Raw genomic sequence first — 26,306 nt, 5'->3', positions numbered from 1 at the left:
CCTTGGATCAGAAGGGTTAGTAAGGTGAGGGAGGGTGGTATAGGTCAATATGACTCAAATATTTGGGGTGGCACCACTTCCTTGAATAGCCTAATGTGGATCTCTTCCCAACATAACACAACCAAAATTTTCATAATTTTTCTTCATTTTAATTTTCTAACTTGAAGGAAAATGTGCAACTTTTACAATGTCCTCAATTTCTTCATTCAGTAAATGTCATTAAACAAAATTGGGACTTTAATTTTAATTTTTAAAAAAATGAGACGGAGTCTCCCTATTTGGCCCAGGCTTGTCTTGAACTTTTGGGCTCCAGTGATCCTCCCACCTTGGCCTCCCAAAGTTCTGGGGTTACAGGCATGAGCCATGATACCTCGACCACAAAATTGTGACTTGTGTTTCACAATTTGCACAGAGATTTGATGTACTTTTAGGTTTTTTATCTTTTCTAACAATTACAAGTGCATTTTCCCTATTATGAAAGGTACTTCTTATTCTCTCTTCTCATCTCTCCTTGACACCCAGGTTAAGCTTAGAAGAAAGGCCAAGAGGAAGAGTAGGGTGCTGAAGCCCCCATCTGAGGGGTGACTTGTTCCCTTCTTCCCCCTCTTCCACTGCACCTTAAACATAGCTCTAATACAGCAGAATGGCAACTTCTGTGTACTTTTTAATCTATACGGCTTAGTTTTGTTTTGTCTTTTTTTGAGAGGAGTCTCACTCTGTCGCCCAGGCTGGAGTGCAGTAGCGCGATCTCGGCTCACTGCAAGCTCCGCCTCCCGGGTTCACGCCATTCTCCTGGCTCAGCCTCCTGAGTAGCTGGGACTACAGGCGCCCGCCACCTCGCCCGGCTAGTTTTTTGTATTTTTAGTAGAGACGGGGTTTCACCGTGTTAGCCAGGATGGTCTCGATCTCCTGACCTCGTGATCCGCCTGTCTCGGCCTCCCAAATTGCTGGGATTACAGGTGTGAGCCACCGCGCCCGGCGGGCTTAGTTCTTTTCGTCTGTGGTGAGGCGTGCTCTTAGTTGTCTTTATATCACTGGTACCTGGAGCATAAGATGGGCCCAGCCAATGCTGACTGAATGAATGAAATGCCTTTTGCCTACTTCACAATGTCACCTAGGGCACCCTGTGCCAACTTCACAATGTCACCCAAGGCATAACTTTTGACTACTTCACAATGTCACTTTTCACTGACCCCACACAGAAATGGGGACTCCACAGAAACGTAGGAGTGTGTTTAGTGTCAGCCCCTTCTGAATCACTCTCCGGTGGTGGCTCCAGCCAACGAAGAGGAAGCAAAAAGGATAAAAAATCTGAGCTACAGCACATGGATTTAGGTTAAACAGCCTGGGAAGGAGGGGCACGCTAATCGCTGAGGGAAATGGACCCGTGGAGGCCTCTCCAGAAACAGCAGAGGATCCGAGCTGCGTGTAGGCAGGGCACGCATGTCACCCGGGCCCCGGGCGCCTGGTCCGCTGCTGGAGATAAAAGGTCGGCCACAGAAGCAGAGGCTAGCAGTGCTGTTGACGTGAACTGATTCGCCCAAGCCTTGGGCCGCAAACTGCCAAGGAAAGCGGCAGGCAGCCTCTGCGTTTCCCATAAGCGCAGCTGGGGAACTTTCCCAGACCGGCCCACGGGTTGCTAGAGGGTCAGACCGAAAGGACCCGCCTTTCCCAGGCGGGGTGGGCCCCAGGCCACCACGTGAAGCGTCCTCGCCCCTCAGAGCCCGGAGCAGGCAGGCCTCATGAAACAGGAAAGTTGAGGACGCCCCACCTCGGAGAGGCGGCGCCCCCGGGTCGACCACGAGCCGCTCTCGCAACTTCTGCCACCGCGGGCCGCCGCGGCCGCCTGATCTCGCAGAGGAAGGTTGTGGCTGTGGAGCGATGACCCGCGGCGGTCCGGGCGGGTGCCCGGGGCTGCCACCGCCGCTGCCGCTTCTGCTGCGGCTGCTGCTGCCGCCGCTGTTGTTGGTCACCGCGGAGTCGCCGAACGCGGCAGGTGAGCAGAGTGCGCCCTGGGCGAGGGGAGCCCGGGAGGCTCCTCGGAATCTGTCCGCACCAGTGCCCCGCGTCCGGCCGAGCTGACGTCCAGCGGGCGTCTGGTTCCTGGGTGGACGCCGAGAAACGCGCCTCTGACCGGCCGTCTCGCTCCAGCCCTGCGGCGGCGCAGCGAGGGCACTTGAGAAGGGCTTGGAGAGTGCGTCTGCCAACTTTACAAGTTTTGGCCCGAATTCTCGGCCAACAAATTGGTTTGCTCCTGCGCCGATTCTTGGCCCACAGAGCCTGGGCTGGTCCTAAAAACTCCAGCCAATGGGCATCTAAATATATTTATCCAGACTGTAGGGAGATATGGTTCCGGCTTGCCATTTGTTTTGTGTTTTAAAAATTTACAGTGACTTTGGCTTAAACACACGATTGCACGATTGTCAGTTTGATATGTGCCAGGCAGTGGGCTTAAGGGCCTTCTGGATTTGTTGTTGTTGAGACGGAGTCGCGCTCTGTCCGCGAGGCTGCAGTGCAGTGGCTCACTGCAACCTCCGCCTGCCGGGTTCAAGAGATTCTCCTCCCTCAGCCTCCCGAGTAGCTGAGATTACAGGCGTCTGCCACCATGCCCAGCTAATTTGTGCATTATTAGTAAAGACGAAGTTTCACCATGTTGGACAGGCTGGTCTCGAACGCCTGATTCAGGCGATCCGCCTGCCTCAGTCTCCCAAAGTGCTGGGATTACAGGCATGAGCCACCGCGCCCGGCCGGGTTTTTTTTGTTTTGTTTTGTTTTTTAATATATGTCTCATCATAATCCTAAATAGGATTATATTCCCCATTTTGCAGATGAGAAAACTGAGATTGATCAGAAGTAATTTGCATAAAGATAACACAGCAAATAAGACAGAGCTAGGGGATGCCAGAGGGCTTTGCTTAACTACTTCCCTCTTGGAAAAACAGGTTTTATCTCTATAGGTATTCATGCAAATCTACATCCTTTGCAAAAATGAAATGAAATGAAATTAAAAAGCTTTGGATTTATGATTTCCATTTCTAAGGAAGCGAAGATTATGAACTATAACTAAGGGACTTGAAAGAATTCTAAAGTAATACTAAGAGAGAATTAATTTTGTTTTATTTCATAATCCCCTTTTCTGTGCTGACCTTGTACAAGAGTAGGGTGGGGCTTGGGGAGGATGCCCCTTTCTAAATATGTGTACTGATTCTTGTTACACCACCTTCCATCATCCAGTGCCTTCGTTTCCGAAACTTGTGCAGTTATCACTCTTCGATCTTAAATGTTTCCAGTCTGTGCCAGTCTGTGGGATCAGATGTACACACAGGCTCCTGACTGGTGATTTTCTGTATTCTTTGCCTAAACTATGGCGGTGGCCTTGGTGCCTACTTCTAGTCTAGGGATACAGCTCATTCAGATGTACCTGGGGGTGGCTTTGGAGGGTCCCGAATATTCCTTTTCTGTTTGTTTTTGTTTTTGTTTTTGTTTTTTTTGTTGTTGTTGTTGTTTTTTTGAGACAGAGTCTCGCTCTGCCGCCCAGGCTGGAGTGCAGTGGCGTGATCTTGGCTCACTGCAAGCTCCGCCTCCCGGGTTCACGCCATTCTCCTGCCTCAGCCTCCCGAGTAGCTGGGACTACAGGCGCCCGCCACCTCGCCCGGCTAGTTTTTTTGTATTTTTTAGTAGAGACGGGGTTTCACTGTGTCAGCCAGGATGGTCTCGATCTCCTGACCTCGTGATCCGCCCGTCTCGGCCTCCCAAAGTGCTGGGATTACAGGCTTGAGCCACCGCGCCCGGCCTGTTTTTGTTTTTTTTGAGACGGAGTCTCGCTCTGTCGCCCAGGCTTGAGTGCAGTGGCGCGATCTCGGCTGGCTGCAAGCTGCGCCTCCTGGGTTCACACCATTCTCTTGCTTCAGCCTGCCAAATAGCTGGGACTACAGGCACCCACCACCACACCCGGTAATTTTTTTTGTATTTTTAGTAGAGACGGGGTTTCACCATGTTAGCCAGGATGGTCTCGAGCTCCTGACCTCGTGATCCGCCCGTCTCGGCCTCCCGAAGTGCTGGGATTAGAGGCGTGATCCACCCCGCCCGGCCTTCATTTTCTGTTTTATTTTTGGACGATTGAGATTGTTTTTATAGGTGGAGGGGGCAGCCTGAGGAGTGAGATGGAGATGTTGGATTTCTGAAGATGGAGCACTGTTTATTCAAGAAGGTACCACCTTGTAAGAAACTGCATCTGAAACAGTTCTTCCAACAGGAAGCTGACTCCATGCTTGGAGGTTCTGGAGCCAAGGCAGAAAGTAAGGACATTTCTGAGGTGAAGTGATCCTGATAGCACCATGCCCAGCAATCTGGAAGGGATTCTTACTTACATAGGTGTTAAGGATGTCTGGTGATGCCACACTATTTCAGCAGACGAGATCTGTTTCCTTTGTCCTACCCACATTAATCTATTTTCCCTTGAGGCTTTTTGGGTCTCTGCCTTCTACTAGCCTGCGAACAACCGAAGAGTAAAGAACTGGGGCTTGCTACCTCTCACTTGTCATGTGTTCTCTGAAGCACCCAGCTCAGTACCCTGAATTTAGTAGGAATTCAGTAAACACTAAAGGGACTGCATGTCCATCCCCTTGGAATGAATTTTATATCCACTAACATGCATCTATGTATCCAAAAACAACTTCTTCAATTTTTAATTTTACTTTTATTTTTATGTTTTTACTATTTTTAAAATTATTTTTATTTTCCCCCCAGGCTGGGTACAGTGGCATGATCTCGGCTCACTGCAACCTCCGCCTCTCTGGTTCAAGCAATTCTCCTGACTCAGCCTCCCAAGTAGCTGGGATTACAGGCACACACCACCATGCCCGGCTAATTTTTATATTTTTTGTAGAGACGGGATTTCAACAGATTGGCCAGACTAGTCTCAAACTCCTGGCCTCAAGTGATCTGCCCACCTCAGCTTCCCAAAGTGCTGGGATTACAGGTGTGAGCTACCATGCCCGGCCACTTTTAGTTAATTCTTGCATATTCTTCAATTTGTAAAGGTTACTTCATAGTTTTATTATTCCAGAAGTTGACAAATAATTGCACAGTCATTCTAGCCAAATCTTTCAAGCTATGATTTCAGACATACGGTGTTACCTTTATCTTTCCAGACCAAAAGCCCCATCATTGATTTTAGAAGGTCCTTATATAATTTTTTCTAAGTGGTATGTATGGAGAAGTCAGGTGGTCACTAGATAAATAAGTGATACCTTTACCTGGTTCTGAAAAAGTTTAACATCTTGAAAGTCATTCAGTCTCCATAAAGTGATTTGGCAGACCTATGACTGGAGTCAGTTTCAGTTGATCCTTTAACTCTGCAGACATTCTTACTTAGGGTTGGCTGCTGAGAGACTCGGAAGATGATATGTATATTGGTAAAACTGGTTCAGAATCTGGCCCTCAGTCTTGCAGGGCTAGACTCCAGAAATTCAGTCTTTCTAGTGCTCCATATCTGATCAGAAGTAAGGAAGCTGATTCATCCCGATACACACCCAAGTCTATTCATCAGACTTAGTGTTAATTTTTAGTTAGAAATATAACTGTCAGGCAGACTGGATATTTGTGAGGTCTACTCTAGGCACTTTCTCACTGTAATCAAACCACATGGGGGTAGATAACATGAGATTGTCAGGCTGGAGGCCTGATTTGTCTGTCTCCTGGTAAGCATCATATACATCATATACTTGAGTCAGCCGAGAGAGTGCCCCTCCACTGCACCGTGCTTGCCTGGCATTGCTGGCCCCTGATGTTGGGACACTGCCTTTTCCACATTGCCATGGCTTACCAGTGTCCACTTGAGCATAACAGTTAATACCTTCATCTTGTCAAAAAGTTTAACATCCTGAAACATTCAGTCTCCAAGGTGATTTGGCAGACCTATGATTGGGTTCAGTTTCAGTTGATCCTTTAACTCTGCAGACATTCTTATTTATTTATTCATTCATTTATTTGGAGATAGGGCCTTGCTCTGTCACCCAGGCTGGAGTGCAGTGGTACGATCATAGCTCGTTGCAGCCTCAGAGTAGATGGGACTACAGGTGCACACCACTACATTTGGCTAATTAAAAAAAAAAAAATTATTTGTAGAGACAGAGTCTCACTATGTTACCCAGGCTGGCTTTAAACTCTTGCTCGCAAGTGATCCTCCCACAGGTTCATTTCCCAAAGCCCTGGGGTTCAGGCAACAGCCACTGTACCTGGTCTCTGAGGACATTCTTACTTCCCAATTCACTTGACATAAGGCCTCACAGTTGCTCAGTATATTCATTCTTCACACGGAAGCTTTTCATTCTTGGAAGTATAGTATTAGAGAGGTAACAGAATTCCGGAAAGAGGAAATCCTTTGGAACCCTAATGCCTGTGTTTGAATCCTGGCTCCAACACTTGCCATGTGACCTTTAGTCAGTTATTGTCTCTATATGTCCTTCGGTTTCCTCATCTGGAAGATGGGTATTGTAAGTGTCTATCTCATGGGGTGGTTGTGAGAAACAGTGTGCCTGACATGCAGTAAGTGTTATATAATTGAGTGGCCACTGAAGTTGCTTTTCTCTAAAAAGTTATCATGTCTTGATAAGGCAGGCAAGATTGAAGATGATAATCTACGTGCTTTGAAGTAATTTTTTTTTTTTTTTTTTTTTTTTTGAGACGGAGTCTCACTGTGTCGCCCAGGCTGGAGTGCAGTGGCCGGATCTCAGCTCACTGCAAGCTCTGCCTCCCGGGTTTTTACGCCATTCTCCTGCCTCAGCCTCCCGAGTAGCCGGGACTACAGGCGCCCGCCACCTCGCCCGGCTAGTTTTTTGTATTTTTTAGTAGAGACGGGGTTTCACCGTGTTAGCCAGGATGGTCTCGAACTCCTGACCTCGTGATCCGCCCGTCTCGGCCTCCCAAAGTGCTGGGATTACAGGCTTGAGCCACCGCGCCCGGCCATTTTTTTTTTTTTTTTTGAGACAATGTCTTGCTCTGTCGCCTAGGCTAGAGTGCAAAGGCACCATCTTGGCTCACTGCAACCTCCATCTCCCAGGTTCAAGTGATTCTCGTGGCTCAACCTCCCGAGTAACTGGGATGCAGGCATGCACCACCATGCCTGGTTGATTTTTGTATTTTTTGTAGAGACGAGGTTTTACCATGTTGCCCAGGTTGGTCTTGAACTCCGGGCCTCAAGTGATTCGCCTGCCTTGGTCTCCCGAAGTGCTGGGATTACAGATGTGAGTCATCGTGCCCAGTGCCAACTTGAACATTTTCTCGTGCTCTCCCTTTATCAACTTGTTTGCATAATGTACACAAGATAAGTTCCAGAACAAAGTCTGAGGGAACTGCCCAGTTGTCTTTATTATTAAACTTTGTTTCCTCGTCCTTCTGAAAACATAAATTTGGAAGCAAAGCTAAAAATCTTTCTTTTGAGGAAAATTTAAAAGGATCTTCCTTCAGTGTTTCATTGAAGTAAAACAATTTTTAAAAAAAAATTTTCGGGCCGGGCACGGTGGCTCACGCTTGTAATCCCAGCACTTTGGGAGACCGAGGCAGGCAGATCACGAGGTCAGGAGATCGAGACCATCCCGCTAACATGGTGAAAGCCCGTCTCTACTAAAAATGCAAAAAATTAGCCGGGCGTGGTGGCGGGCGCCTGTAGTCCCAGCTACTCGGGAGGCTGAGGCAGAAGAATGGCGTAAACCCGGGAGGCGGAGCTTGCAGTGAGCCGAGATCGTGCCACTGCATTCCTGCTTAGGCAACAGCAAGACTCTGTGTCAAAAAAAAAAAAAAAAAAAAAATTCTGGTGGTTTCTTTTTATAATATACATATATATACTATGAAACATATGAACTTTTTCTTGAGTGTTCTGACATGCAGAAAATAAATTTTTGCTTTCATACTTCCTTAGACATGAATTTTACATTGTCACTTGTTATCTTTTGCTTTTGTTAGATTTCAAATTATAAGACATTAACTATGGAGATAGCAAAACAAAAGAGGTGGTGATACCCTTCATGGAATGAAACCCAAGGGATTTATTTTCTTCAGCATTTTAAATAATTTTTATGCATTTAGGTTTTGCCTTTTTAAAAACTGGAGTAGGTTCTAGTTTATACAACTTCCATGTTACAATCTTTTGAACATCCAGCTTGAAAATGTGACTAGAAAATGTATTAATAATGTTATTATGTAGCTTCTTTGCACTACTGCAAAACAAAACAGGAATTTACTTAATATGGTAAAAAATGAAATAGAGGTAGTGAATTTATGGGGAAATTTTAGCTTAAAACTTGAAACACTGTCTACACAGATAAAATATGTTACAGGTTTTTTTTTTTTTTTTTTTTTTTTTTTTTTTTTGAGAGGGAGTCTCACTCTGTTACCCAGGCTGGAGTGCAATGGTGTGATCTCAACTCACTGTGAACTCCGTCTCCTGGGTTCAAGCGATCCTCCTACCTCAGCCTCCCAGGTAGCTGGGATTACAAGCGTGTGCCACCGCACCCAGCTAATTTTTGTATTTTTAAGTAGAGACGGGGTTTCACCATGTTAAGCAGGTTGGTCTCAAACTCCTGACCTCAGGTGATCAGCCTGCCTTGGCCTCCAAAGTGCTGGGATTACAGGCATGAGCAACCACACCTGGCCATGTTACAGTCTTCCTAGAGAAAATTGTGTAAGTCTCTTGATTGAGAGAGTTGAAAACAGGATGAGCACTTCACTGAAAGAGATGGGCTGGTTCTGAAATTTGTCCATCTGCCTTGCATAGGCAGTAATAATTTCAGCATAAGGGAGTGTCAAGTTATTCACACCGGTGTTATTCTCTTTGAGGTCATTTTCAGACCTAAGACACCAAAGTTCTAATTCATAATTAGAAATCAAGAATGACTATACTATCAAGTTTATATAACTTGATAAAATCTGTCACCAGGTGTGACCTTCCCAGACAGTGTGAAAGTTTGGGATCCAGGCCGGGCATGGTGGCTCACACCTGTAATCCCAGCACTTTGGGAGGTCAAGGCAGGCAGATCACCTTAGGTCGGGAGTTCGAGACCAGCCTGACCAACGTGGAGAAGCCCCATCTGTACTAAAAATACAAAATTACCCGGGCATGGTGGCGCATGCCTGTAATCCCAGCTACTCGGGAGGCTGAGGCAGGAGAATCGCTTGAACCTGGGATGCGGAGGTCGCGTCAGCCGAGACCATGCCATTGCACTCCAGCCTGGGCAACGAGAGCAAAACTGTCTCAAAAACAGGAAAGTTTGGGATCCAGGTGGCCACGTAATCCATAGAGCATTGTGCTAGGCCTAAGGGAGTGGATGCAATGAAATGTGAGACTGCACCTCTCATTCGCAAGGAGCTTGTAATCAAATTTTTGGGACCAAGCAGACACAAATACATAACTAATAAGTAATCTAGATGAGGACTGAGCTAAGAGTAGAGAACCAGAATGAGGCAAAGTTGACTTTCTGCTGACAGGGCTTTTGGCAAGAACTCTGATTTCAGCTGCCAGTGACGAACGGGTATGTTTCAACAGGATGAAGGAAAGGGATCATTCCAGATCTAAGCAAATCTCCAGCATTTTTCCTCATTCGTGGATTGTTGTTTTGAAGCTAGTTTTTAAAGCTGTGTCCCTTTCTACTTATCTAGTGTGTCTCACACTTCCTGATCCTGTGGCCCACCTCACGTCCTCTCACTTGCCTTTTATTTCCACTTCATGCAGATGACCTGAGGGGCCTCATCTCTGCCTCACTGTAGAAATCTCTTACTTTCCACCTCAGGGCATCTCTGAAATGGAGTGAGGGAGTTAACACTTCCTAGGGCAACGTTTAACCTTAATCAGATGGGAGCAGGTAGCTGGGTCTTCCGTGCCTGGGATGAAGATTTCCAAGGCTAGTCCCAGTGGGATCGCCCCTGTGTCCACAGTGGAAAGCAGCTCAGAATGCACCCTCGAATCAGTGTTCCTCTCTTTCACTCTCCCAGCCCCTCGCTCCTGTTCTCTGGGAGTACTTGCCAAAGTAATCCTCCTTCCAGCAGGCATCTTAGCCTCTGATCTCTGGAGAGAGCCAAGGCTTAAACACCTACTTACAATTTTGTTTACTGGAGATTGTTTAATTTACAAATCAGTTATTTCCTTAGTGACGCCGACGAAGAGTCAAAACAAATCCAAAAACCAGGCATCAATTTACTGGGAGACCTTTCAAAGAAGGCAAGTGCCATGCCAAGGCACACAGAGGTATACTGAGAGACCAGCTGAGCAGACATCAAAGAGAAAGCAGTTCAAGGACCAAAACCAGTGAATTTTTAGCTAAACCCAATATGAACAGATTATTTTCATTATAATTTTTTTCTATTTTCTCTGACATCTTTTGCTTGTTCTATTTCTCATTTCTTTCTCTTTTTTTCCCCTCTGACTTCTGAATATATTAAATAAACATTGCATTGCTTGGGGTTGAAAACTACCTGCTTTTTCATAAATGAGGTGCTAGAAAAATTATTATAGAATCCAAATATGGGAGAAAATAGTTTAAGCTACTTATAAGTATTTTATACATTTTTTTCTTTCTAAGACAGGGTAGGAATTTTTTTCAACTGAAAACAACGAACTCATAGAAAATATTGCCACTTGCAGTGGATCATGCCTGTAATCCCAGCACTTTGGGAGGCCAAGGCAGGCAGATCACCTGAGGTCCAGAGTTCGAGACCAGCCTGACCAACATGGAGAAACCCTGTCTATACTAAAAATACAAAATTAGCCAGGCGTGGCAGCACGTGCCTGTAATCCCAGCAACTTGGGAGGCTGAGGCAGGAGAATCGCTTGAACCTGGGAGGCGCAGGTTGCAGTGAGCCGAGATCACACCATTGCACTCCGTCCTGGGCAACAAGAGCGAAAACTCTGTCTCAAAAAAAAAAAAATAAAATAAATAAATAAATAAAATATTAATCGGAGTATACAAGTAAATATTAATACAAAAAAATTTAACTTTGGCGTTTGGGCTTTTACATAGAAATATAAAAATGATGGCATATTTTCCATCTTTATTTATAGAAGAAAAATACTTTTTATAAATAACATTCCCATTCATTCAACAGATATTTAATCAGGTGCATTGATTTTGAGGATATTGCTGTTAAAATGTTTGAATTCTGACTTTTCATTTTCATAACTCTAAAGAAAATATCAACAAATAGCTCCTGCTCTTGGGGCTGGATAGACTTAATCCAAGATTCTGAGCCATTTAGGAAGTCTCTCACCCAGGCTTGAAAACATAATTACTTGAGCTATTTCATACTAACTTCTGTGAATGAGTGCTCTGATAAGCTTCGTTTTCTGGGAGGCTCAGGTAGGAGGATTGCTTGAACCCAGGAATTCCAGGCTGTACTGAGCTGTGATTGTGCCACTGCACTCCAGCCTGGGCAACAGAGCGAGACCCCAGCTCGAAAATAAATAATAAATAAATAAGTAAATAAATGGCTTTCTTTTCATTTAAAGAACACACACAAACTAGATTCGTCAAAGAAACATTATTTTGTCAGGTTTATAGAGTGTTAAGCAGAAATAGTCCCCACTTTCACAGAGCTTGTATAAAACTAGGTTTGCATTAGAATTATGTACTATTTTTCTACTTTTTTCACTATTACTTTGTTCAGACCATTCACCTCTCATCGTGAAGATGTCTTTTAAAAATGGAAAAGTACAATGCCTTAAACTATTACAGGTTTTAAGAAAATCAGAAAATGGCATGAATAGTGGGAGAACCAGAAAGAGTTGAAACTTAGAGAAAACATTGAGGAGTGGAGGACCTCGGCTGGAGGGGAGGGAAGACTCTGATTTTGGGCTTTATTCTCAAAGCACATGCTAAGCTATTGGCAGGACACTTTTCTCACCAAAATCTCTTGGGGATTGAGTAAAGGTTTTTTCATGCATGGAGGTACACGAGTGTCAAAAAAGCACATATTTGCAGAAGTTTCTTTTTGTGGTCAGGAAATTAGGTAGGACCAGCAACAGTGAAAACATAGCTCTTGGTTTAGTACTCAGGTTGTCTTGGGCAAGCCCCAAATTACATCAAAAAGGAGTTGATTGATTGGAAGGTGAAGGCAGGCCTGGGTTGCCTAACGATGAGAAATGCCAAGGTTTTGGAGAAGAAGAAAAAGCTAAAATCATGCTTTGCGGGTAGAAAGAAAAGAGACACACCTTCCTTTTTTGTTTTATGGTTCCTGTTTATGACTCTGCTTTTTATGCAAGCAACCACACTTCCTCATTTCCCTACAAGGCTCCCTGGAGGTGAGGGTGGAAGGGAATGTGTGAGAAAAGCTGGGGATATGTGGTCAAAAATAAATTTGGAAAATTTATTGCCTTTGGGTGGAGAAGGGAAGTTTCCGTGGGTGCTGCCTACAATTGTCAAATTGTGGCCGAATGGCTCCATTAACAATCAGACAATTATTTGTCAACCACAGTTTATTGGCAAATTATTTGACCCTCCCTATTTCTTAATGCCATTACTTCCATTTAGCGATTGTGAAGGCCTGCCATGGTAGTCATTTTACTCAGAAGTAAATTGACTCAGGCCTACTCAGATCATTCCTTAAGAGTTTAATCAGGATTAGTTTCTAAGCCTGACTAAGCCCCAGCCTATCACCGAGCCCCTGGACCACGGTGCCATGATGCTGTAGTATTAAGACTCTACTTTTAGTGCATGTTTGATAGACGGTCTTTTTTTTTTTTTTTTTTTTTTGGCTGCATAGTGTTCCATGGTGTATACGTACCACAATTTCTTTATCCAGTCTACCACTGATGGGCATTTAGATTGAGTCCGTGTCTTTGCTATTGTGAATAATGCTACAATGAACACATGTGTGCAAGTGTCTTTATGACAGAACAATTTATATTCCTTTGGGTATATGCCCAGTAATGGGATTACTGGGTTGAATGGTATTTCTGTTTTTAACTTTTATTTTAAGTTCAGGGATACATATGCGGGTGTATTATATAGGTAAATGTGTGTCATGGGAGTTGTATGCATTATTTCATCACCCAGGTATTAAGCTTAGTACCCATTCGTTATTTTTCCTGATCCTCTCCTTCTTCCCTCCACCCTGAAGCAGGCCCCAGTGTCTGTTGTTCTCTTCTATGTTTCCATTAGAAACATAATGAACTAAATGATGTGTCCCTTTGTTTAGCTCCTACTTATAAGTGACAGCATGCAGTATTTGGTTTTCTGTTCCTACGTTAGTTTGCTAGGATAATGGCCTCCAGCTCCATCCATGTTCCTGCAAACACATGATTTATCCTTTTTTATGGCTGCATAGTATTTCATGCTGTATATGTACCACAATTTCTTTATCCAGTCTACCACTGATGGGCATTTAGGTTGACTCCATGTCTTTGCTATTGTGAGTAGTGCTGCAGTGAACATATATGTGCATGTGTCTTTATGATGGAACAATTGATATTCCTTTGGGTATATGCCCAGTAATGGGATTACTGGGTTGAATGGTATTTCTGTTTTTAGGTCTTTGAGGAATCATCACAATGGTTGAACTAATTTGCACTCTTACCAACAGTGTATAAGCATTCCTTTTTCTCTGAAACCTTACCAGCACCTGTTATTTTTTGACATTTTAAATAATAGCCATTCTGACTCGTGTGGGATGATATCTCATTGTGGTTTTGATTTGCATTTTGCTAGTTATCAGTGATGTTGAGCTTTTTTTCATATGCTCCTTGGCCACATGTATGTCTTATTTTGAAAAGTGTGATAGACAGTCTTTTTGTTTGTTTGTTTTTTTGAGAGGGAATTTCACTCTTGTTACCCAGGGTGAAGCGCAACAGCACAATCTCAGCTCTCTGCAGCCTCTGCCTCCCAGGTTTACGCGATTCTCCTGCCTCAGCCTCCCAAGTAGCTGGAATTACAGGCATGCGTCATCACACCCAGCTAATTTTGTATTTTTAGTAGAGATGGAATTTCTCCATGTTGGTCAGCCTGGTCTCGAACTCCTGACCTCAGGTGATCCGCCTGCCTCGGCCTCCCAAACTGCTGGGATTACAGTGGTGAGCCACTGCACCCGGCTGATAGGCAATCTTAACATCAAAAAGTAAAATGTTGGCCAGGAGCAGTGGCTCATGCCTGTGAGCAGAACTTTTTGTTTTGTTTTGCTTTTTTTGTTTTTGATACAGAGTTTTGCACTTTTTTGCCCAGGCTGGATTGCAATGGCACAATCTAGGTCCACAGCAACCTCTGCCTTCCGGGTTCAAGCAATTCTCCTGCCTCAGCCTCACGAGTAGCTGGAATTACAGGCGCACACCACCACGCATGGCTCATTTTGTATTTTTAGTAGAGACGGGGTTTCTCCATGTTGGCCAGGCTGGTCGCAATCCCCTGACCTCAGGTGATCCATCCTCCTTGGCCTCCCAAAGTGCTGGGATTACAGGTGTGAGCTACCGCACCCGGCAGCAGAACTTTTAAGAAATAGAAACTATTGAACATTTTTAGCAGGCAAGCTAACAAAATCAGTTCGCATTTTAGAAATGCTACTCTGGTAGAGAATGGAGAATGGATTAAAGGTCAGAGAAACCTTGAAAAAGTCCTCTTCTATACTTAAACGGCCAGTTGTGTTACCTAAAGTAACATAGAAATGTAGGCATAAAGAGGTGGAGACTGGTGGGAGAGATATTTAGGAGGCTTTTTGATTAAACCTAAGATATCAGAGAGAGAAAGGAAGCCAGGATGGATTCAAATTTCAGGCTGGGAGATCACTGAGAGAGAAAGCATCACGATGGAGGATATTTCGAATCTCTAGTGCGATGGAGTCATCCGGATTGTGTTATCAAGTGTGCTGTGGGGTTTACAAGATAAAGAGGAACCTATGGGGAGAATGAGGAAAAAGGCAGGCACAGGAGAAGGAGACTGGGGAGGGTGTAGTGTCCCAAAGGCCGTGGGAGGAAAGAGTTTTAAGAATAAGTGGTCACGAATCCAATGCTTTCAGAAGTTCATATGACATTAGGACTCCAGGATTTTGTGAGTGAGCCAGGCAGAAGCCGCGTTGGTATCCTGGAGGTGGAGAGCAGACTGCAGCCGGCTGGAGCAAGGGACAAGAGGAGGAAGTGCAGGGCGTGAGTGCATTCTTCTTTCCAAAAGGCGAGGCCTGGAACTGTGCCAGTCATGTTCACAGCTCTGTCACCAGCACTCAAAACAGTACCTGATACAGTGTGGACACTTTAAACTTTGTAATGATTTCGTGAAGGGAGTGAGAGATTCCGGCAATAGCTCCATTGGGTCACAGGATCCAGATGGCTTCTGTAGTTGGTTTATTTTTAGCTATGAGACAATGGAGCATGTTAAGTATGCCAAAGGGGGAGAAGCTACTGCCGAGAGAAGGAGCTTTAGGGCACAGGAGCAAGAGGATATAGGATAGAACAAAGTTCCTAAAGAAGGTGGGAGGGTGAGATCCAGAGCATGGGTCGAAGGATGGAGGTGAACCAGAAGCTCCGGAGAGATGGGCGTGATGAGTTCAGGGATTGTGTAGGGATGGACCCACAAAATTATCAACACCTGACGGAGTCACAGGTGGTAGCTTCTACTTGCTTCTACTTTTTCCTGCAAAGAATCTAATGTCATATGACATTAGAAGAATTAAGCAGGAGACATAGGATAAGGAGCCTGAGAATGGTGATGTTTTGTTCCACCTGTTAAGGGGAATGGAAGAAGTTGCTGACTAGGGATAAGAGCCCTATTCTTGTCTGAATTAAGAAGTGGGCGTTGGATGTGAGGGCGATCTGGCTGCGACATCTGTCACCCCATTGACCGCCAGGTTGATTTGGCTGATCTGGCTGGCTGGGCGGCTGTCCCCTTCCTCCCTCACTCCTCCATGTGCGTCCCTCCTGAAGCTGCGTGCTCAGTCAAAGAGGACGAGCATCCCTGATAGAGGAGGACCGGTCTTCGGTCAAGGGTATACAACTAGCTCAGCTATCCTGCTGGAACCTCCAAACAAGCTCTCAAGAAGTTGGCTTAAGGTCCAGCTCCAGCCCTGCCCAGATTCCCACCCTCTAAGGATGAAGCACTCAGGCTCACCTCTATGATGCTGTAACTACACCCCTACCTTTGACCTTGTTCTTTGTGTTTTGAGCTTATCCCCCTTGATCAAGGTTCCAGTTTTTCCTCACTTGGAATAAGGGCAAACAATAACGGCAGATTTCCCAATTCTAATAGAATGGAAATCTTTAAAAGCAAATGTCTTGAAATTGTTGGATACATAGGAAAAAAAAAAAAGCATCACAGCTCATTTGAATGGTATTTTTATCATTATTCCCTTTTCTTCTAGGAGTCTACTATGCAACTGCATACTGGATGCCTGCTGAAATGACAGTAGAAGTCAAAAATATAATGGACAAGAATGGGGACGCCTATGGCTTTTACAATAACTCTGTGGAAACCACAGGCTGGGGCATCCTGGAGATCAGAGCTGGCTATGGCTCTCAAGCCTTGAGCAATGAGATCATCATGTTTGTGGCTGGCTTTTTGGAGGGTTACCTCACTGCCCCGTAAGTATCCCAGTCATGGTGGGGCCACTGCCAGGCAACCCCTGTCCTTCCCATGTTCCACAGTGACTCTCATCTTCCTGGCGTTGCACATTAGAACTGAAGAGTAGCTGGAGTTCTTCACGTGTGTGATAGAGACATTATTACAATTGCATTTTTGCGGCGGTGGGGCATGGGACAGGTTCTCGCTTTGTTGCGAGGCTGGAGTGCGGTGGCTATCATAGCTCACTGCACCCTTGATCTCCTGGGCTCAAGCAATCCTTCCACCTCTGCCTCCTGAGTAGCTGGGACCACAAGCATGGGCCCAGAATTGCATTTTTTCCTATAATCAGTACCTGCCGAAAAAGAACAAAACCCCCAAGTGTGGCACTCTTTAATTCTCATGGCACTTTTTAAAAATCTTCCTATCCCATGAAACTATTTTATTTTATATATTTTTGCAAAGACAGGGTCTCCTCATGTTGCCCAGGCTGGTCCTAAACTGCTGACCTCAAGCCATCCTCCCATCTTGGCCTCCCATAGTGTTGGAATTACAGGTGTGAGCCACCATACCCAGAAATGAAATGATTTTAAAGGACAGCAAAGTCCTTTCAGCCTACTAGTCACTTGTTGTCTGGTAGAAAGCAAATGAGAGGTGGGGTCGCTCCTTGAGAACAACGGAGCAGGGAAGATTAATTAAAAATAAACGGTTGGTGCATTTATTTCCAGCCATCTTGAAACAATACCTCCATGTGGGCAGAGATTTTTAAATTGACATTATAATGAGTCTAAAATAAATGTTTCTTCTAGTTCTACTGTTACTTGATTCTAGTGTCCTTGCCTTGCCTTATAAAAGTAACATGGATGTAATTAATAATAATGCAATCAGGCTACATGCCTTTTAGAGAAGAGGACTTTAAGGAAAATAAAGTTGCAATTTATCTAATCAACTCTCATCCCTCCTTTGATATAAAAAGTGTCTTGATGACTTTGCTTGACTCTTTTATTCTCTGTGACCTAGATTGTTGAGTGCAATTTCACCAAACTTTATTTAGGCTGTTACTGCCTTAGTCATAGTAAGTGAAATGTCAATCTTAATTTACTTTGAGTACTGGAGATTGTATCAGATGTCGAATGACTAGTTGTTGGGCTCTGGTTGCTCTTTTTTAATTCAGACTACAAATTTTTGTTTTTATTTTTATACCCAATTTTTTTACTCTTCCATACAAATCTCCTTAACAGCATACTATTCAATCAATGTATAAAACTTCGTAAATGGAATCAGATTTTTTTAACATGTTTGAAATCATTTTATACAGGTAAAAATCTGAACTTCTCCACATCTTTATCCACTTCTGTTTCCACTGAATTCTGATTGTGTTATTTGAGTCGTGAGTTGGAAGAAACAATTTGAACCACAGTTGTGTGAATATAAATAGGTTAGATTAACTCATGAGTGACATATACAATGGGTTATTAATGGAAACTATGTGATCTGCAGAAAGCAGCTCTAATCTCTGAGAATGTTCTGAGAGTGCACATGTTTCCCTTGGATATTTCTGTTGGTGTTACTCTTAGAGCTCACAGAGATTCACAGGGCTTTGACAAAGGTGGCACCTCTCATATTCTTATGTCTCAGAAAAACATAAGCTTTAACATCTCATAGCAGCCACTTTTGAAGGTGGCTTTATCATTTCACCTTTACTTTTTATATAAAGCATTGAGCTATTCTTACGAGTAACTTTATCCACTAACCAAAAAAGTCTATAGAAAAAGAAGCATTCTAATAATAACTTTTAAAAAACACTTCTGTGTTAGAGTAAAAATTGTTTGTTTGTTTGTTTGTTTGTTTGTTTGTTTTGAGTTAGAGTCTCTCTGTGTCGCCCAGGCTGGAGTGCAGTGGTGTAATCTTGGCTCACTGCAACCTCTGCCTCTCGGATTCAAGCAATTCTCAAGCTTCAGCCTCCCTAGTAGCTGGGACTACAGGTGCATGCCACCACAACCAGCTGATTTTTACATTTCCTTGTAGAGATGAGGTTTCACCACATTGGCCAGGCTGGTCTCAAACTCCTGACCTCATGATCCTCCCCCCTTGGCCTCCCAAAGTGCTGGGATTACAAGCATGAACCACCACGCCAGGCCTGTATTAAAGTACAAATTTTATTTATTTATTTATTTATTTATTTATTTATTTTAAGACAGGGTCTTGCTCTGTTACCAGGCTGGAGTGCAGTGGCGCAATCACGGCTCACTGCAGCCTTGACCTCCTGAGCTCAAGAGATCTTCCTACCTCAGCCTCCACAGTAGTTGAGCCTACAGATGGGAGCCACCACATTCAAATAATTTTGTTTTGGTTTTTTTTTTTTTGAGATGGAGTTTCACTCTTGTTGCCCAGGCTGGAGTGCAATGGCACGATCTCGGTTCACTGCAACCTCCACCTCCCAGGTTCAAGTGATTCTTCTGCCTCAGCCTCCCGAGTAGCTGGGATTACAGGCATGAGCCACCATGCCCGGCTAATTTTGTATTTTTAGTAGAGATGGGGTTTCTCCGTGTTGGTCAGGCTGGTCTCAAACTCCCGACCTCAGATGATCCACCTGCCTTGGCCTCCCAAAGTGCTGGGGTTACAGGCGTGAGCCACCGCGCCCAGCTTAATTTTTTATTTTTAGTAGAGATGAGGTCTCACTGTGTTTCCCAGGCTGGTAATTTTGTTTCTTAAAAAAAGACACTCAGCTACTATTCAGGAACTGTTTTCTTGTTTAATTTGCCTTTTTGCCATGTCCTTTCAAAGAGAAGTTGAGATGTATAAGTCAGCCTTTGAAAATTTTAAAAACAAATAAACAACAATACTTCCTGCAAATTGTGATGTAGGCTTTGAGGATCTGAGTCTGCCTTCCTTTCATACCAGTAGCAACAGCCCACGGGCGAATGATCAGGAGTGGGGCAGAGATAGCTCTAGAATCTCTAAAACTACATCCTTAAGGAAAAGCTGGGTCACTCTTGCTAGCAACTCTACTGTAGAGAACAACCTCAAAAGAGCTTTTTAGCCATAAGTACAGAGTACAAGAGAGAAAAGCACCCCAGTGGCCAGAATAGTCAAAGAAGGCTTTTGGAAGAAGTGAGTTGTAGGCCTGGTGCTTGATAGAAGAGAACTACTAGGTTTGGCTGGGAAGAGGGATAAAGTCATTCCGAGCAGAATGTAATGGAACAGAGTACTGAAAAAAGGCGCTGAGTCTGAAATAAGTTGCATTTACAAGGAGTAAGGAGTGGCTGGGCACAGTGTCTTGCCCCTGTAATCACAACACCTTGGGACGCCAAGGTGCGAGGATCACCTGAGGTCAGGAGTTCGAGATCAGCCTGGCCAACATGGCGAAACCCCATCTCTACTAAAAATGTAAAAATTCGTCTGGTGTGGTGGTATGCATCTGTAATCCCAGCTACTTGGAAGGCTGAGGAAGGAGAATCGCTCCAACCAGGAGGCGGAGGTTGCAGTAAGCTGAGATTGCGCCATTGCACTCCAGTCTGGGCAACGAGAGTGAAACTCCATCTCAGAAAACAAAAACAAAAACAAGGAACGAGGAGTGGAGGCTTCAGTTGAACAATCGAAGGACGGTGGGTTTCAAAAGGCAAATGGGGACCATGTGTGGAAGGCCTTGGATGGAAGTGCTGCCAACAGTCCTTCTCTACTTGGAGCACAGAGTGCCCGAGGTTTCTTAAATATGAAAGATGACCTCTCTGTCGACTCTGTCTAGTGTTTGTGACTGTGGTCATTTTCCCACCCTTCTCAAAGAGGGGCTTCCCATATATGTGGTACCAAGAGCCTGAGAGGACCTCTGCTCTGCAGAGTCTTTGATGTAGCTCAAAGGCCATCTCAAATGCTGTCTTCTTTTTCTTTTTTTTTTTGAGACGGAGTCTCACTCTGTCGCCCAGGCTGGAGTGCAGTGGCGCATCTCGGCTCACTGCAAGCTCCGCCTCCCGGGTTCACGCTATTCTCCTGCCTCAGCCTCCCAAGTAGCTGGGACTACAGGCGCCTGCCACCACGCCTGGCTAATTTTTGTATTTTTAGTAGAGATGGGGTTTCACTGTATTAGCCAAGATGATCTTGATCTCCTGACCTCGTGATCCGCCCGCCTCGGCCTCCCAAAGTGCTGGGATTACAGGCTTGAGCCACCGCGCCCGGCAAATGCTATCTTCTTGAAGCTTTTTAAGATTTCATTCCCACTGGATTAGAGCTCCAGCTCTCTCCTCTACCACCTGTTAGTGCCTTGATGGCCACCCTATTTTGTTAATCTTTATATACCCCAGATGTCTGGCATAGTGCTTTGCTCCCAGCTGTTACTTATTACATGCTAATTAGGTTTAATAGCATTCTAGTGTTCCAGTTCTATTAGAAACAAATTCTAAGTATGAGGTATATTTCCATGTAATGCAGTGTGATGGTAGCAGCCTTGACCAAACTGAAGATTCTTCCTCTGATTTTTAACTCTGTTGGACAGTTCCCTAAGAGTTACAGATTCAGCCTTTGATGTCTCATGAATGATATAAAGGCTGTTAAATAATCACGGATTGATTTTTAATAAAATGAGACATGAACTCTATCTGGAAAGCATGGTGATAAGCGTATGGGGACCTGGTCTCTCTAGTTTTTAATAAAGCAGCTGATCTCTTGTGTTGTTCATGCGGCTGCTGAAACTCCCTCCTCTGGAATTACACATTTTGAATGAGTCAACTCAGCACGACAAACACTTGTTTTCCTACCTTGTGCCTGGCACTGAGGATAGGAAGAAACGTACGGAGTTTGTTCCTGACTACATTCTTCAAAGGCAACTCCTTTTACTTACATTAATATGTTGAGACAGGCGGCTCACGCCTGTAATCCCAGCACTTTGGGAGGCGGAGGCGGGCGGATCACGAGGTCAGGAGATCGAGACTATCCTGGCTAACATGGTGAAACCCCATCTCTACTAAAAAATACAAAAAAATTAGCCAGGCATGGTGGCGGGTGCCTGTAGTCCCAGCTACTCAGGAGGCTGAGGCGGGAGAATGGCATGAACCCGGGAGGTGGAGCTTACAGTGAGCCGAGACCTCGCCACTGCACTCCAGCCTGGGTGACTGAGCGAGACTCCACCTCAAAAAAAAAATTATTTTTTCTTCTTCTTCTTTTTTTCTTTTTTTGAGATGCAGTCTCACCTGTTACCCAGGCTGAGTGCAGTGGCACAATCTCGGCTCACTGCAACCTCCACCTCCCAGGTTCAAGCGATCCTCTAGGTTCAGCCTCTTGAGTAGCTGGGATTACAGGCATGCACCACCACTCCCAGCTAATTTTTGTATTTTTAGTAGAGACAGAGTTTCACCATGTTGGCTAGGCTGGTCTGGAACTCCTGACCTCGGGCAATCTGTCTTCTCAGCCTCCCAAAATGCTGGGATTATAGGCATGAGCCACCGTGCCTGGCCCACTCTCAAAAATTTCTAATGATGTAATTTAAAATTGACCACAATTATTTCTAATTATTCTAATTTTTTGTAATTATTTCTAATTATTTGTAATTTAAAATTGACCACAAAATACCAAAGACGATGATAACCAGCCATTATATGCCATTTACAGTGTGCCAGACTCTGTTCAAAGCATTTGACATACGTTGAGTTATTTAATCCACAATACCATGAGGTGTGTATCATGATAATCTTCATATTATTCATATGAAAACTTGGGAAGTTAGGTAACTAGCTGAAAGTCACGAAGCTTGTGAGTAGGAGCCAGGATTGGAACGGAGGCTATCTAGTCCCAGAGTTTGCATGCGCATGCGCATGCCCCGCTACCACAGACAAATGGATTCATCGCTGTGGGAAATACTAAAGGAGCCCAGTATGGTCTCTGACTCAGGGAGGCCAAGCAGGAGAGCGTAGGAGGTAGCACATGACAGGTGCTAAATGATGTGTTATTGCCATCATGCAAAAATATTCTGGGAAAGATGGGTGTGCACATGTCTTTCTGATCTCAACATGTAGAAGAGGTGTTGAAGAGGTAAAGGTGAGCAAAATCTCAGCCAACCTAGCAGGAAACTTACCGACTTTACACACTGCAGGAACTGAAACTAAACCTGACTCATCCATGAGGTTGACACTAGTGTCGTCTCTGTTGAGAATTCAGAAGCATAGAGAAGTTGGAATCCTGCTTTTAGTAAGATATAGCTTAGAAGTAGTGGAGTCAGGCTTTAAACTCAGAGCTCAAAGCCTGAATTCTTTAATGTTACACTGCATTGCTCTGCCACACAGAAGTGTAGGGTCCCAGGCCCAGGGATCAGAGAAGGGCTTCAACCTGAAGAGACTGCAAGAAGATTGTATTCCTTGGAGCTTCTGTGTGTGGCAGGATCAGGTGAGGCCCCCACTTCTCATCTCAAGGTGGAGGTTTCTCTCCCCTTGTACTGAATGTCAGAATCAAAAAGGCTAGTCTCCACACCCAAGAAAAAAAAAAAAAAAAAAAGCCAGGGGCAGTGGCTCACTCCTGTAATCCCAGCACTTTGGGAGGCTGAGGCGGGCAGATCACCTGAGGTCAGGAGTTCAAAACCGGCCTGACCAACATGGTGAAACCCCATGTCTACTAAAAATACAAAATTAGCTGGGTGTGGTGGCACACGCCTGTAATCCTAGCTACTTGGGAGGCTAAGGCAGTAGAATTGCTTAAGCCTCTGTGACAAAAGTTGCAGTGAGCTGAGATCACATCACTGCCCTCCAGCCTGGGTGACAGAGCGAGACTCCATCTAAAAAAAAGAAACCAGAAGAAAAATTTTAATACTTCTGGCTCAGTCACCTTCCTGTATTTCCATCTGTCTTGTCTATGGTTATGTAGTAGACACTCTCAGCAGTGACACTCAAGTCAGGATTAATATTCCTCTGTTTAAGGATTTTCCCATCTAGACAATATTGACATTTTGGGTTGGATTATTCTTCACTGTGGCAAGCTGTTCTGTACCTTGTGGGATCTTCAACAGCATCTGTGGCCTCTACCCACTAGCTACCAGTGGCACCTTCTCCCTCACTCAGAAATGTCTCCAGAAATGCTCCCTACAGGGAAAAATCAGGCCAGTTGAGAGCCACTGCCTTATCTTGAAACAGACTGAAAAATTTGGGGGATCTGGGACTCTGCGTGGAGCCAGGCAGGGCGCAGTGATGGAAGACTTTGGATAAAAAGTATGAATTTTTTGTTTCTTTACCTGAGTGAACATTGTAAGTGAAGAGCCCACAAGTTATTTGTTTCCAATAAATAAAACTGTTTTCATATAACTCTTTTTTTTTTTTTTTTTTTTTTTTTTTTTGAGATGGAACCTTGCTCTGTTGCCCAGGCTGGAGTGCAGTGTCATGATCTCTGCTCACTGCAACCTCTGCCTCCTGGGTTCAAGCAATTCTTGTGCCTCAACCACCCGAGTGCTGAGGTTATAGGCATATACCACCATGCCCGGCTTTTTGTATTTTTAGTAGAGACAGGGTTTTGCCATGTTGCCAAAGCTGGTCTTGAACTTCTGATCTCAAGCAATCCACCAGCCTCGGCTTCCCATACTGCTGGGATTACAGGTGTGAGTCACCGTGCTGGCCTTCATATAACTTATTTTAAGAGCATGAGGCCAGGACAGAGGATCCCTCTCTTGTCACCCACACACTTGTCTAGCTTTAGTGCTGTTCTTGCTCTTGCATTTAGAGGTAGTAGAAGGTAACTAAATGGATCAAAGCAAAGGTATGTGATAGCATAAACTATATGTAAATAATAGTTTAATGTGATGATTCAATTTAATATATATACACAGGTAATTGGAAGAAAAAATTCTCATGAGGTAAAGTTTATTAAATTCCAGTACCACAAAATAAACAATTTCAAAGGATCATAATATTGTATACTTCACCAGCAATAAAACTATTCTCAGATTATTAGTTTCAGTTCCGGAAACTACTAGATAAAGAATATCTAAAGTTTCAAAATGTAGGAGCCAAATTCCCATTCTTGGAATCCAGCATGGCCTCCAATTCTAAAGTCCCGACATCAGTGAAAAGCATCAGATAAAAACCAGAACGAGGACTGTAGGTAAACATTCAGTCCAGAGGGTGCAGGGACTTCCTCTTTGCTCTAAACTTACAGCAAATTATAGGGAAAATATGAGAAAGAAAACCTCATAGTAACACAGCTGGGCTCCAGAACAAGATTAAATGTCTCTTCTACCAGAAATTGAACAGATAACAAAGTGATAAAATATGGATCTACTGGCCCTTGGCCTGAAGCCAGCAGAGGCAGCCACCTGCTGATGGGTGAGGGCCTCAATGCTTTGAGTGAGCTGAGTCAAGGCTGGGAGCCAGAAGTAGCCTTGATGCTTTTAACTGCTTGTAGAAAGGAGGCCACAAAATAGTGTTGGTGATGTAAGTCCTAGCCTATAGATTTATAAGAAACGGTAAGCTTGGGGGTGGGGAGGTGGTGGCAACCAAAAGCCAAAGCATTCACATGCTGGTTTGGTTATTTACAAATATCGCTGCAATATTCCATAGGATGGAAGTCCCAAAAAGGCACTGTAAGACCTGATTCCTAGGACTTAGATGGAGGCATTTGGACAGGGAAAGAGGGAGGGAGAGAGGGAGAGAGACAGAGGGGGGAAAGAAAAATGCCTACACACCAAAGTTCCAAAATCCACAAAGAAATTGAAAGATAGTTAACAAAATCAACAATGTGACTATACTCCAGATTAATTTTTAGAATGGTTTAACAAAGACTTTACATTTGCATAGGGTGCTTTAAGTTATAAATGAAAGAAAACGGAGAATTTGTTAAACAAGGAGTAAGAAGTAAAAAGACGGATTTTTAAAAAGAGCTTGTTAGAAATGTAAAAGAAAATTATAGAAGTTAAATTTTTAAAAATCTCAATACATAGACAAACTCTGGACTAGATACAATCAGATAAAAAATTCTGAATCGGATATTAGTACTGAGGGATTTATACGATACACAGCCCAAAGAGAGAAAGGGTAAAACTTATGAAAAAACTGTTATTAGACATAGCAATTAGATTGAGAAACTCTCATATAGACCTATTAGGAGTTTCAGAAAAAGAGACTAGAGGCAATTGCAGATAAGCAATAATTGACAAGGTAATTGCTGAGAATTTATCAAAATGGAAAAAACAGGCCCAGTGCAATGGCTCACTCCTATAATCCCAGTACTTTCGGAGGCTGAGGTGGATGGATCACCTGAGGTCAGGAGTTCAAGATCAGCCTGGCCAACATGGCAAAACCCCATCTCTACTAAAAATACAAAAATTAGTCAGGCATGGTGGCAAACGTCTCTAGTCCCAGCTACTCGGGAGGCTGAGGCAGGAGAATTGCTTGAACTTGGGAAGCGGTGGTTACAGTGAGCCAAGATCACATGGCTGCACTCCAGCCTGGGTGACAGAGCAAGACTGCATCTCAAAAATAACACAAAAAACAAAAAACACAAATCCTTAGTTGGAAGACACAGCCTTTTAAATTGCTATAATGCAGCAGATGAGACTGCAGACAATTGAAGATAAAGGGAACCATCTTAAAAGCTATTAGAAAGGAAAGACATTAACTACAAAGGAATCTCAGCTAGAAAGCATACTGCGGATCATCAGCAATAGTGTCAGAAGACATCAAGATATTATCTTAAAAGTATTGAGGAGAAATATCTAACTAGAATGTTATAACCGTTTAAATCATCCAGGAGGAGGGGCAAAATAATAATATGTTCAGATACATAAATTAAAACAGTTTACCACCCAAA

General features: G+C 44.1%; 1 protein-coding gene across 1 annotated transcript in view; it reads left to right on the top strand.

The window, feature by feature from the left end:
• Positions 1–1,839: 1,839 nt before the first annotated feature.
• PLBD1 (phospholipase B domain containing 1) overlaps positions 1,840–26,306 on the top strand; it is a 68,063-nt gene continuing 43,596 nt past the window's right edge. Inside the window, exons 1-2 of the mRNA XM_050749366.1 lie at positions 1,840–1,996; positions 16,330–16,549. Coding sequence (XP_050605323.1) covers positions 1,882–1,996; positions 16,330–16,549 — 335 coding nt within the window. The 5' untranslated portion in view covers positions 1,840–1,881. The remainder of the gene's footprint in view (positions 1,997–16,329; positions 16,550–26,306) is intronic.

The sequence above is a fragment of the Macaca thibetana genome, chromosome 11 (assembly GCF_024542745.1).
Source record: "Macaca thibetana thibetana isolate TM-01 chromosome 11, ASM2454274v1, whole genome shotgun sequence".
NCBI lineage: Eukaryota > Metazoa > Chordata > Mammalia > Primates > Cercopithecidae > Macaca > Macaca thibetana.
This window is presented reverse-complemented; position numbering and strand designations above follow the sequence as displayed.